Consider the following 13,024-nt stretch of genomic DNA (forward strand, 5'->3'; position numbering starts at 1 on the left):
GCTCCAGTCCAAGCTGTATGTCCTGTTGTGTGGTCCTGAAAATGGATGATTTCCCTAAAGATTCTCCTTTGGACATTTGACAAATAAGTTTCTCAAAGTGTTCTGCATACCAACATTAGCTAGGAAGGCTATACAGTAGTAGGTGTATACTCTTATGCCAAGGTCAGATCCTGTGCATACGGTTTATCAAACCTTTTCTATATATTTGACATTTCAATCGATGCTCATATGTATTTTCTCTACTGAATGGGGTCACTGATGTTTACTTTATCAGATACATATTATCTGAACAGTTAAGGCGTCTTCTGTATTTGGAGTCTTCTGTATTTGACTCCCAATGTCTGAGTTTCCTTCTTTCAAATGCAAGGAGAGATTTACTTCACCGACATTTGGACTCTGTTATATTTTCCTTTCCTCTGAAGTTATCTTTTATCAGAGAAAGGAATGTATCTGGGTCCTTCTATGAAATGAGTGCCTTTTGGTAGAATTTGTGCACAAATATGTTATATTAAATCAGGAATGGGCAACTTCAGTCCTTGGGCCTGATTGGTGTCCACCTTTTTTGCCCCAGCCCCAGCTAACACACCTGACTCCAATAATCAACTAATCATGACCTTCAGTTTAGGACGCAATTAGTTTAATCAGCTTTGTTTGCTAGGGATGTGGAAAAGTGACGCCACTTCAGCCCCTGAGGACTGGAGTTAGCCATCCCTGTATTAAATTAAGTGCCCTTTAAAATAGACCACATGGAAAATTCTATAAATCTGTATAAAACAAAAACAAATCAACAAAGACTTGCTGAAGTGCCAAAATTCTTCCTTTTGACGTGTCCCTCTAAGGATACTCTGTGACTTCTAGGAAGATTTTACCCACTTCACCACAACATTTCTCAGAGTTTTCACCATCATTGTAACGCTCTACTTATTTTGTTGTGTTGACCAAGTCATTTCTGACGATTATTGTTTATTTCATGTGATTAGTGATTCATTTTAAGGTTAAAAAACAACAACCCTGTCTCTCATTTTAAGGTCAACCCTGTTATGTGAAATAAACTCCCGTTTTAATTGATGGGTTGGTTGTTTAGCAACTAAACCAATGTGGGTGCAACTATGGGGCAAAACAGACAGGGTTGGCTTAGACTGTTGACAACATGTAAACTATATTTAGTCTCTAAATGTTTATTGAAAACATAAATCAATTTGCACAATGAGCAATTGTCTCTCAGATACAAAGTTTCAGTTGTTGGTTAGCTAGCTAGCTAATTTGAGCCATATTAGCATAGACATTACATCAGTCAAATCACCTCAAAACAAGACCTGGTACTTGTGTGCATGGCCAAAGAGCTCTATTTTCATGTCATCCAACAAATGTAAATGCCTGGTATTTGCTAAATGGCATTGGCACTTGGATTGGAACCGGTGCTTTGGTCACATGACATGAAAATTTACCCAGTACCAGGACATTTTGGCCCAAAACATGGTTACCTCTGCCAGGAGGCTGAAACTTGGCCACAAGTGGATCTCCCAGCAAGACAATAACCCAATTAACACTTCAAAATCCACAAAGAAATGGTTAATTGGCCACAAAACATTTTGCGATGGCCATCTTAATCTCCAGACTTGAAAACCCATTGAAAACCCGTGGTTTGAATGGAAGAGGGCAGTTCATATGTGCAGAAAATGGATATCAAGAATCTAGCAGGATTTTGTGTTCTCCAAATATTAAACATTTTTGAAAAAGGCTCAGTGCCATTATCCTCGCAATTTAAATATTTAAAGGTATTGAAAACAGGGGTGTCAATCATTTTGATCCCTACCATTTTGAGAATGTTTTTTTTATTGTTTATACTTGTTAAACAAAATATAGAAAACAAATAAAAATTCGGAGCAATTTCCCCATTATTTGAACATTCAATATATACTGAACAAAAATATAAAAGCATCTGAAGTTACAGTTCATAATAAGGAAATCAGTCAATTGAAATAAATTCAATAGGCCCTAATCTATGGATTTCACATGACTGGACAGGGGCACAGCCATGGGTGGGCCTGGGAGGGCATAGGTCCTCCCACTTGGGAGCCATGCCCGCCCACTGGGGAGCCCGACCCAGACCCAGACCCATCAGAATTAGTTTTCCTACACAAAGGGGCTTTATTACAGACAGAACTACTCCTCAGTTTCATCAGCTGTCCGGGTGGCTGGTCCTGCAGTTGAAGAAGCCAGGATGTGGAGATCCTGGGCTGGCATGGTTAAAGTGGTCTGTGGTTGTGAGGCCGGTTGGACATACGGCCAAATTCTCTAAAACGATGTCAGTATGCCAGTTGCATGCTCCCTCAAAACTGGAGACGTATTGTGTTGGGTTAAAAAGCTGCACATTTTAGAGTGTACTTTTATTCTCCCCAGCACAAGTTGCACCTGTGTAATGATCATGCTGTTTAATCAGGTTCTTGATATGCCACACTTATCAGGTGGATGGATTATCTTGGCAAATGAGAAATGCTCATTAACAGAGATGTAAACACATTTCTGCACGTCATTTGAAAGAAATAAGCTTTTTATGCCAATGGAAAATGTATGGAATCTTTTATTTCAGCTCATGGACCAACACTTTACATGTTGTGTTCATATTGTTGTTCAGTATTCAGTAATTCAGTATTTGAAATATATATTTTATACAGTCATTTTTGCTCATCTTTATTAAGGGTGTCAATAATTCCGGACCCCACTGTACAGTAGATTATTCCTTTTTCCTCCTAGTTCCTCCTAAAATTAGATTTACAGGCCTTTCTCGTTCCCTTGCTGTTTTATGATCTGTGCTTCCCTAATACCATAGTGGTGAACACATTGTCCCTGTGCCCCAAAGTTTTCTGTCTGTCACTGTGCCACATATCTAACAAGAGCCATGTGACATACAGCCAAATGAGATTTCCTTGTTGTCGGCCAAGGCGTTCCTGCCGCCACTTCCTCCAGGTTTGAAAGACGTGACATGAGAACCTCTAGAATGAGGCACAAATAGCTGCCACTTCTATCAGCACTTAACGCGTTTCATAATGGTTTCAATTACCTTCAAACAAATGGCAAATGAATGTATACAATTCAGGCACATACTACCGTATTACTCAGTGAAGTGTCACAAAGAAAGGAGATGGATATTGGTCAATGGAGCGCAGAGGAGTGGACTTTCACTTGCAGAGGAAGGAACAGACATTCAGCTACACAAATTAGATTCAGAACATTACACGCAATGACTAACGCCGCGGTCATAATGGGCGACGGCATTCTTCCTCGGCTGCATTGAAGATCAAGCAGGCTCTCCCTGGCCTTGCCTTCTCATTAAAGAAAGAGCCAATGCATTTACTCGACAGCTGCTCCATTGTTTATGGCACTGGCACATTTGAACCTCTTTGTTAGAGTGCAACAATCAAACGGCGTTGGGAATTTTGTAACCTAAAAAGTAATGATTTTCCCCAAATGTCCTCAAGGCCAAGGCAATAACCTTAGTTTCCATCATCCAACAAGCAAGCAAACAAAAGTGGTTGTTTGTCCGGTTGCCAGCATTATTCCTCTATTGCACCATGTGAGCCTGTATACAGCAAAGTATGTAGCCTTGCCTAACAGCCAATCGGGACCACAGAGTTAACGGTTCAGATGAATTTCGCCTGTATTTTGGCACACGATGATGACATGACACAATACTATGACCCTGCCCCTTTTCACATCCCACCAAAACTGTTAATCTTGCAGTATCCTAAAAAAAAAAAAACATACTGTATGTATTTTGGGTCGGAGCTCAGTCTTTGGCAGGCCCCATGGCTTATCGGTGTGACATTATAATGTCATATGCTAACCACCGACAGAGTGTGTTACTGATTAACTGTGTCATTCTGTAAAGGGACCACCTCATAGAGTGACTCAGATTGTTTAGATTGCTCCAGCAACGCACTGGATCATGATGCAATCAAAGTCAGTTAAATATGCCTAAGAAGGGGTCTGGACTCTGAAATGTTTTGTATTGCCGATAATTAAAGGCCTGTTGTGGAGATTTAGTGAGGGAACGTGAGTGAGTCACGTCTGGATGGCCATTCATGGCCTGACCCGTAGGTGGTCTTTGTCTCTCTGCAATAACAACACAACCTCCTACACTATGACACAGCAGCAAAGCCACATCATCTACAACATACAGTGCATTCGGAAAGTATTCAGGCCCCTTTACTTTTTCCACATTTTGTTATGTTACAGCCTTATTCTAAAATGGATTAAATAAATAAAGTCCCCATCAATCGACACACATTACCCCATAGTGACAAAGTGAAACCTGTTTTTTAGAAATTATTGCAAATGTATTAATAATTAAAAACAGAAATACCTTATTTACATAAGCATTCAGACCCTTTGCTATGAGACTCGAAATTGAGCTCCGGTGCATTCTGTTTCCATTGATCATCATTGAGATGTTTCTACAACTTTATTGGAGTCCACCTGTGGTACATTCAATTGATTTGACATGACTCGGAAAGGTAAACACCTGTCTATATATTGGTCCCACAGTTATCAGTGCATGGGAGAAGGGCCTTGGTCTGGGAGGTGACCAAGAACCCGATGGTCACTCTGACCGAGCTCCAGAGTTCCTCTGTGGAGATGGGAGAACCTTCCAGAAGGACAACCATCTCTGCAGCACTCCACCAATCAGGCCTTTATGGTAGAGTGACCAGACGGAAGCCACTATTTCAGTAAAAGGCACATGACAGCCCACTTGGAGTTTGCCAAAAGACACTTAAAGGACTCAGACCATGAGAAACAAGATTCTCTGGTATGATGAAACCAAGATTGAACTCTTTGGCCTGCATGTCAAGCATCACATCTGGAGGAAACCTGGCACACTACGGTGAAGCATGGTGGTGGCAGCATCATGCTGTGGGGATGTTTTCCAGCAGCAGGGACTGGGAGACTAGTCAGGATCGAGGGAAAAATGAATGGGCAAAGTATAGAGAGATCCTTGATGAAAACCCTGCTTCAGAGCGCTCAGGACCACGGACTTGGGTGAAGGTTCACCTTCCAACAGGACAACGACCCTAAGCACACAGTCAAGACAATGCAGATTTGGCTTCGGGACAAGTCTCTGAATGTCCTTGAGTGGCCCAGCCAGAGCCTGAACCCGATCAAACAACTCTGGAGAGACCTGAAAATAGCTGTGCAGCAACGCTCCCCATATAATCTGACAGAGCTTGAGAGGATCTGCAGAGAAGAATGAGAGAAACTTACCAAATACAAGTGTGCCAAACTTGTAGCGTCGTACCCAAGAAGACTCGAGGCTGTAATCGCTGCCAAAAGTGCTTCAACAAAGTATTGAGTAAATGGTCTGACTACTTATGTAAATGTATTTTTTATTGCAAAAATGTCTAAGAACATGTTTTTGCTTCGTCGTTATTGGGTATTGTGTGCAGATTGATGAGGAAAAAACCCATTTTAATACATTTTAGAATTAGGCTGTGATGTAAAAAAAAGAAGGAGAAGAAGAAGAAGAAGAAGTCAACAGGTCTGAATGGTTTCCAAATGAACTTTAGCTCTGTTTACTCAGACCTAGTCAGATCCCATGCCAGTGACCCCTCAGTTTACCGAAACTGGGACTGCCTGTGACTGAGAAGGGAGTCAGAGACTGTACATTTCGCATTTAACACTGAAACACATCTCAACGATGAGTTTTTCATGGACAATGAATTGACGTGCATTTCTTCATATTAAAGCAAAGCACTGCTCAGTGTGCCAGCCTACTCCCCTGTTGCAGAAGCACTTTTTCTCTGTAGATAATGCGAGGTGATGTCGATAATCTTCAGGTCATTCAGCAAATTTAATTTGCATAATGTGAGACATTAACATTGTTTTCACAGTTCATGTACTCAAATCGTTAAACAGTTGGCTGCCATTTATTTGATGTATTTTTGTCAAAATGTTCTTTTAACACAAAGTTGTGTTTCAACCATTGGTTCCAATGATAATACATCCTAATGTCACTTGCAGACAGCATCAGGGTAATAGGCCATATTTGTTATGAGATCGCGTTGTGATTGCTCTTCTATAAAGATGAATGGCTGTGAGACACTTGAAGACATTGATTACAGAATAGTGCGTCTGACATTTTAACAAACTGGAGCTCCATTAGTTGTATGACCGGTTATTAAACCTCTTCCTTCGGCCTGATGTATAGATTGGTTTGGGTTCGGTCCAACGGAAAGTTTACATGTTGCAGGGGAGGTAAAAGAATCCATTCATACGGGCAGGTCATAGAGTAAGACTGGCCTGGTTGTATGAGGGGACGGAACATTGTGATGCTCTTGGTGGTTTTGTTTTACTGCCAAATCCAGATGTCCGGTGATGCAGGCACAGAAAGAGAAGGGAGGATGGCGGGAGGGAGGGGGATCGTTATGGAAAATTGCTGTCATGTGTAAACAATTGTTTCTGTAAAAGGTACAATGTACCCAGAGGAAGGAAGATAAATCTCTCTCTCTCTTCCCCCCGCCCTCTCTCTTTCTACCCCGCCCCTCTTATGGGGCCCAGAAAGACATCCACAGGGGCTTTGTATATATCGGGAGTGAGAGATGACGGAAAGGAACCTGCAATGTATCTCCTAGTATTAGACAGAGGCTATGTGTGTGTTCTGATGGACAGCACTCATGGGCTTAGTGCATCTCAAATGGCACCCTATTTTGTATACATTGCATTACTTTTGACCAGAGCCCTATGGGTCATAGTAGTACCCTATATTTAACTAAGCAAGTCAGTTAAAAATACATTCTTATTTACAATGACTGCCTACCGAGGAACAGTGGGCCTTCTTCAGGGGAAGAACAACAGATTATTTTTTACCTTGTCAGCTCGGGGATTCGGTCCAGCAACCTTTTGGTTACTGACCCAATGCTCTAACCACTAAGCTACCTGCCACCCTGCTATCACTGTATTAACACTCACTTCAATGTTGTCAAAATTAAAAGAGTTCGAACTGCCAGGCTTACCAATAACGCTTTAAGTGTCTGCTTTCTAATTTTGCTGTGTCACTCACTGCAACTGGCAATAGAAAATGTAAACCTATAGTTCTGGGGTGGGTCACATTACAGACAGAATAGACTGGCTGTATTATTGTATTTTGGCTGGGTGTGGCACTTCCACCCTAATATTTTCTCTTTTGTTTGGTGGTAAGGTGACACCGGGCAGTAAGGCAGCACAGGGGGACCTGTGTCCTGGAGACACCATCCTGGTCATCAATGGGGACAACACAGAGACCATGACACACATGGAGGCCCAGAACAGGATCAAAGCCTGCATTGGGGAGCTCACACTGGCCATCTGCAGGTATGTCTATATGGGAGTGTGACTGTGGACTCTATTTGAACAAACATAACGCCATGGTAAATCTATGCGTAGGTTCAGGGCAAACATATTTTTGCTATTATCACTATAATCGGTGCACTTGCTGGTGTTGGCGCAAAAGGGCTGGGTTTTAATGAATAAACAAGTTGTGGGTGGATTAAGGCTTGGCCCCTCACTGGCCAATCAGAACATGCTCCATGGTGAAATATATATACTTTTTTTAACTAGGCAAATTAGTTAAGAACCAATTCTTATTTACAATGACGGCCTACACGTCCCAAACCCGGTCGACGCTGGGCCAGTTGTGCTCCGCCCTATGGGACTCAATCACTGCCGGTTATGATAGAGCCTGGATTCAAACCAGGGTGTCTGTAGTGACACCTCTAGCACTGAGATGCAGTGCCTTAGACCGCTGCACCACTCGGGAGCCCAAATATCTGGCTGCTTCAGGTTGTGTATTTATGGTCTTATGTATGGTCTTGAAATCAACTCCATTTCCAATGTTAGTCCGTTATAGTTTGCGAAAAATGGCGTAAAGAAATGAAATAACAATATCTAGACCTATCCCATTTTTGCTAAATAGGTTCATTTGAACCCATTTGCAGTCCACTTTGTTCTAAGCAATTGCATGGTTTCAATAGCATTCGCACTGATATAGTGGCTATGCCTACTGTTAATTGCATTATGGCTGAGCATGGACATGCCAAACATTGTCAATAAGCAAGGTTAAATTAACGATTGATAAGGCCTAAAAAGAGAATTCTAATCTAATTCTATTCAAAACTAAATAACAACTTGTTTTAAATAGGCTATGTCACACTTATAGGCACCATCATTTCTCCCCAAAGAGAAATGCATAGATAAAAAGGGAATGTCAGCTCACTGTTTTACTCCTCTCAAACTTGATATTTTAATAAAGCTTTGGTTATTACGATTTATTTCCAAGTGGTCTCAGGAGCCAAACCCTTTATCGACAGTCTTGACTACTTTGCGATTGCATTGGGCAGACAAATAAATGCCTAAATTGAGAGCCTTCATTTAAATCCTCTGTCCAGTATCTGTGTTCTTTTGCCCATCTTAATCTTTTTTTTTTATTGGCCAGTCTGAGATATGGCTTTTTCTTTGCAACTCTGCCTAGAAGGCCAGTATCCCGGAGTCGTCTCTTCACTGTTGACGTTGAGACTGGTGTTTTGCGGGTACCATTTAATGAAGCTGCCAGTTGAGAACTTGTGAGGCGTCTGTTTCTCAAACTAGACACTCTAATATACTTGTCCTCTTGCTCAGATGTGCTCCGGGGCCTCCCGCTCCTCTTTCTATTCTGGTTAGAGTCAGTTTGCACTGTTCTGTGAAGGGAGAAGTACACAGCGCTGTACGAGATCTTCAGTTTCTTGGCAATTTCTTGCATGGAATAGCCTTCATTTCTCAGAACAAGAATAGACTCATGAGTTTCAGAAGAAAGTGCTTTTGTTTCTGGCTATTTTGAGCCTGTAATCGAACCAACAAATGCTGATGCTCCAGCCACTCAACTAGTCTGAAGAAGGCCAGTTTGATTGCTTCTTTAATCAGTACGACAGTTTTCAGCTGTGTTTAGCATATTTGCAAAAGGGTTTTCTAATGATCAATTAGCCTTTTAAAATGATAAACTTGGATTAGATAACACAACGTGCCATTGGAACACAGGAGTGATGGTTGCCGATAATGGGCCTCTGTATGCATATGTAGATATTCCATAAAAAATCAGCCGTTTCCAGCTACAGTAGTCATTTACAACATTAACAATGTCTACACTGTATTTCTGATCAATTTGATGTTATTTTAATGGACAACAAAATGTGTTTTTTTCTCTCTCTCTCTATATTTATATATATATATTTATACATTTATATATATATATATATATATATATATATATATATATATATATATATATATATATATATATATATATATATACTGCTCAAAATAATAAAGGGAACACTTAAACAACACAAATCAAACTGTCCACTTAGGAAGCAACACTGATTGACAATACATTTCACATGCTGTTGTGCAAATGGAATAGACAACAGGTGGAAATTATAGGCAATTAGCAAGACACCCCCAATAAAGGAGTGGTTCTGCAGGTGGTGACCACAGACCAATTCTCAGTTCCTATGCTGATGTTTTGGTCACTTTTGAATGCTGGCGGTGCTTTCACTCTAGTGGTAGCATGAGACGGAGTCTACAACCCACACAAGTGGCTCAGGTAGTGCAGCTCATCCAGGATGGCACATCAATGTGAGCTGTGGCAAGGTTTGCTGTGTCTGTCAGCGTAGTGTCCAGAGTATGGAGGCGCTACCAGGAGACAGGCCAGTACATCAGGAGACGTGGAAGAGGCCGTAGGAGGGCAACAACCCAGCAGCAGGACCGCTATCTCCGCCTTTGTGCAAGGAGGAGCAGGAGGAGCACTGCCAGAGCCGTGCAAGATGACCTCCAGCAGGCCACAAATGTGCATGTGTCTGCTCAAACGGTCAGAAACAGACTCCATGAGGGTGGTATGAGGGCCCGACATCTACAGGTGGGGGTTGTGCAGGAAGTTTTTCATTTGCCAGAGAACACCAAGATTGGCAAATTTGCCACTGGCGTCCTGTGCTCTTCACAGAGGAAAGCAGGTTCACACTGAGCACATGTGACAGACGTGACAGAGTCTGGAGACGCCGTGAAGAACGTTCTGCTGCCTGCAACATTCTCCAGCATGACCGGTTTGGCGGTGGGTCAGTCATGGTGTGGGGTGGCATTTCTTTGGGGGGCCGCACAGCCCTCCATGTGCTCGCCAGAGGTAGCCTGACTGCCATTAGGCACCGAGATGAGATCCTCAGACCCCCTGGTGCGGTTGGCCCTGGGTTCCTCCTAATGCAAGACAATGCCAGACCTCATGTGGCTGGAGTGTGTCAGCAGTTCCTGCAAGAGGAAGGCATTGATGCTATGGACTGGCCCGCCCGTTCCCCAGACATGAATCCAATTGAGCACCTCTGGGACATCATGTCTCGCTCCATCCACCAACGCCACGTTGCACCACAGACTGTCCAGGAGTTGGCGGATGCTTTAATCCAGGTCTGGGAGGAGATCACTCAGGAGACCATCCGCCACCTCATCAGGAGCATACCCAGGCGTTGTAGGGAGGTCATACAGTCACGTGGAGGCCACACACACTACTGAGCCTCATTTTGACTTGTTTTAAGGACATTACATCAAAGTTGGATCATCCTGTAGTGTGGTTTTCCACTTTAATTTTGAGTGTGACTCCAAGTCCAGACCTCCATGGGTTGATAAATTTGATTTCCATTGATAATATTTGTGTGATTTTGTTGTCAGCACATTCAACTATGTTGTGGCAGCGAGGCAGGTCGTTATTGCGTTGGACTAGTTAACTGTAAGGTTGCAAGATTGGATTCCCCGAGCTGACAAGGTGAAAGTCTGTCTTTCTGCCCCTGAACGTGGCAGTTAACCCACCGTTCCTAGGCCGTCATTGAAAATAAGACTGTGTTTTTAACTGACTTGCCTAGTTAAATAAAGATTAAATAAAGGTGTAAAAAAAAAAAAAGAAGGCAAATCGTCGCCCAAATATACCGGTTTCCGATTGTTATGAAAACTTGAAATCGGCCCTAATTAATCGGCTATTCCGATTAATCGGTCGGCCTCTAGTTGGAACATTACTGCCGGGCTTCCATTCAGCCACAAGAGCATTAAGGTCGGGCACAGATGTTGGGCGATTAGAGGTCTTAGGCACTGCATCACAGTGCTAGAGGTGTCACTAAAGACCCTGGTTCGATTCCAGGCTGTATCACAACCGGCTGTGATTGTGAGTCCCATAGGGCAGCGCCATCATTGTATTTAGGAATTTGATCTTCACTGACTAGCCTAGTTAAAAAGGGTTAAATAGAATTTTAAAAAATAAATTATTTGACCTGGCTCGCAGTCGGCTTTCCAATTAATCCCAAAGGTGTTCAACAGGGTTAAGGTCAGGACTCTGTGCTGGCCAGTCAAGTTTTTCCACACCGATCTTAACAAACCATTTCTTCATGGACCTTGCTTGGTGCACGTGGGCATTGTCATGCTGAAACAGGATTAGGCCTTTCCCAAACTGTTGTCACAAAGTTGGAAGCACAGAATCGTCTAGAATGTCATTGTATGCTGTAGCGTTAAGATTTCTCTTCACTGGAACAAAGGGGCCTAGCCCGAACCATGAAAAACAGACCCAGTCCATTATTCCTTCTCCACCAAACTTTACAGTTGGCCCTATGCATTCGGGCACGCAGAGTTCTTTTGGCATCTGCCAAACTCAGATTTGTCTGTCGGACTGCTGCTGAGCTCTCCAGGAAGTCCATTATACTGCCAGTGTTTTCCTATGGAGATTGCATGGCTGTGTGTTCGGTTTTATACACCTGTCAGCAATGGGTGTGGCTGAAATAGCCAAATCCACTCATTTGAAGGGCTGTCCACATAGTTTTGTAAATATTGTGTATAATGCTATTTTCAATCACTCGTGGAAGCCAGTCAAAGTGATCAATTCTCTACCCCAACAGAGCACCCGTGCATCACATTCAGTAAGGCATACACATTGTGGCAGAGCATGGACTCCTACATGGACCGTTAGATTGATATTGTATATTCAGCAGCTTATGATGGGTGAAAGGGCTTTTTCCACTGCTTACAGCAATGCATAATTCTTAGTTCAGGAACATTGGGGATGAGTCTTTGGTATTGGAGAGGACAGGAGCATTATGATGTAATGCAACACAGCAAATTCTCTATTTCAATGGAAATCGTCAGTCTAAACAGCCAGTTGCCATTTAGAAGGGAGAACTCAGACATGGAATTGAAGCAGAGTGGAAGATTAGTATTTTTCTCAGCTTTCCAATAGACAGTTTGAAACTCCCAGATGAGAAGAGTAGCCTACTGCGGTTTGGAATAGGTTTGGGATGACAACAGATCCAGGATGAAAATGTCCTCTTTCCTTCTAGGGTAGTGAAGTGAACATTAGACCCAGAATGGTACTAATCGTCAGCCTGCAGCAGACTTTGCACATGCAGTGGAAAGGAGAATCAGCCTGATTTCCACATCCATGGGTAACCTGATCCATCAGACGAGCAGGAGACATGGAGTTGTGTTTGAGCTCAACGTTTTATCCTGTCAGAAGAAACTTTCCGTTTTTTTGTGTAGAATCCAGATTGTGCTTTCCCTCTAAATGCTCCGGCCTCTCTGTGAAGCGGTCCGTAAATCAGAATGAGCGTTAAGTGGTACAGTATATCCACATAGGAATAGGACATTTATTTAAGGATACACGAGGTTGAGTTAAGTGCAATCTCGAGTGGGAACCGAAAGGTCCACTGCTGTAGAGAGCCACAACACAAGGTAAGCGATGTCGAGTTTACATAAAGGTACTTTCATGCTTTTAAACGGATCTTGACTGATCTTGAATCATAACCTGCATCAATCAAAATGTATCTTTATTTTATTAGCCTCTACCTCATGAAATTCATGCACTTTTCAATAGGTCATGAGCAAATGATTAGGGAAACCATAACTGGAGATTAGAGATGGAATGCCAGCCAACCACTCCGGCAGGAGCAAAAAAGTTAATGCTTTTTCGCATTCTTTACTATTCTCCACGGCGTAA

The 13,024-nt window shown here is 42.5% G+C and overlaps 1 protein-coding gene across 1 annotated transcript in view; it reads left to right on the forward strand.

Moving 5' to 3' along the window:
* LOC118391648 (solute carrier family 22 member 2-like) overlaps positions 1-13,024 on the forward strand; it is a 127,625-nt gene that overhangs the window by 13,616 nt on the left and 100,985 nt on the right. The window contains exon 2 of the mRNA XM_052457618.1: positions 7,196-7,347. Within this exon, the coding sequence (XP_052313578.1) occupies positions 7,196-7,347 (152 nt within the window). The remainder of the gene's footprint in view (positions 1-7,195; positions 7,348-13,024) is intronic.

The sequence above is a fragment of the Oncorhynchus keta genome, chromosome 12, assembly GCF_023373465.1.
Source record: "Oncorhynchus keta strain PuntledgeMale-10-30-2019 chromosome 12, Oket_V2, whole genome shotgun sequence".
Lineage (NCBI taxonomy): Eukaryota > Metazoa > Chordata > Actinopteri > Salmoniformes > Salmonidae > Oncorhynchus > Oncorhynchus keta.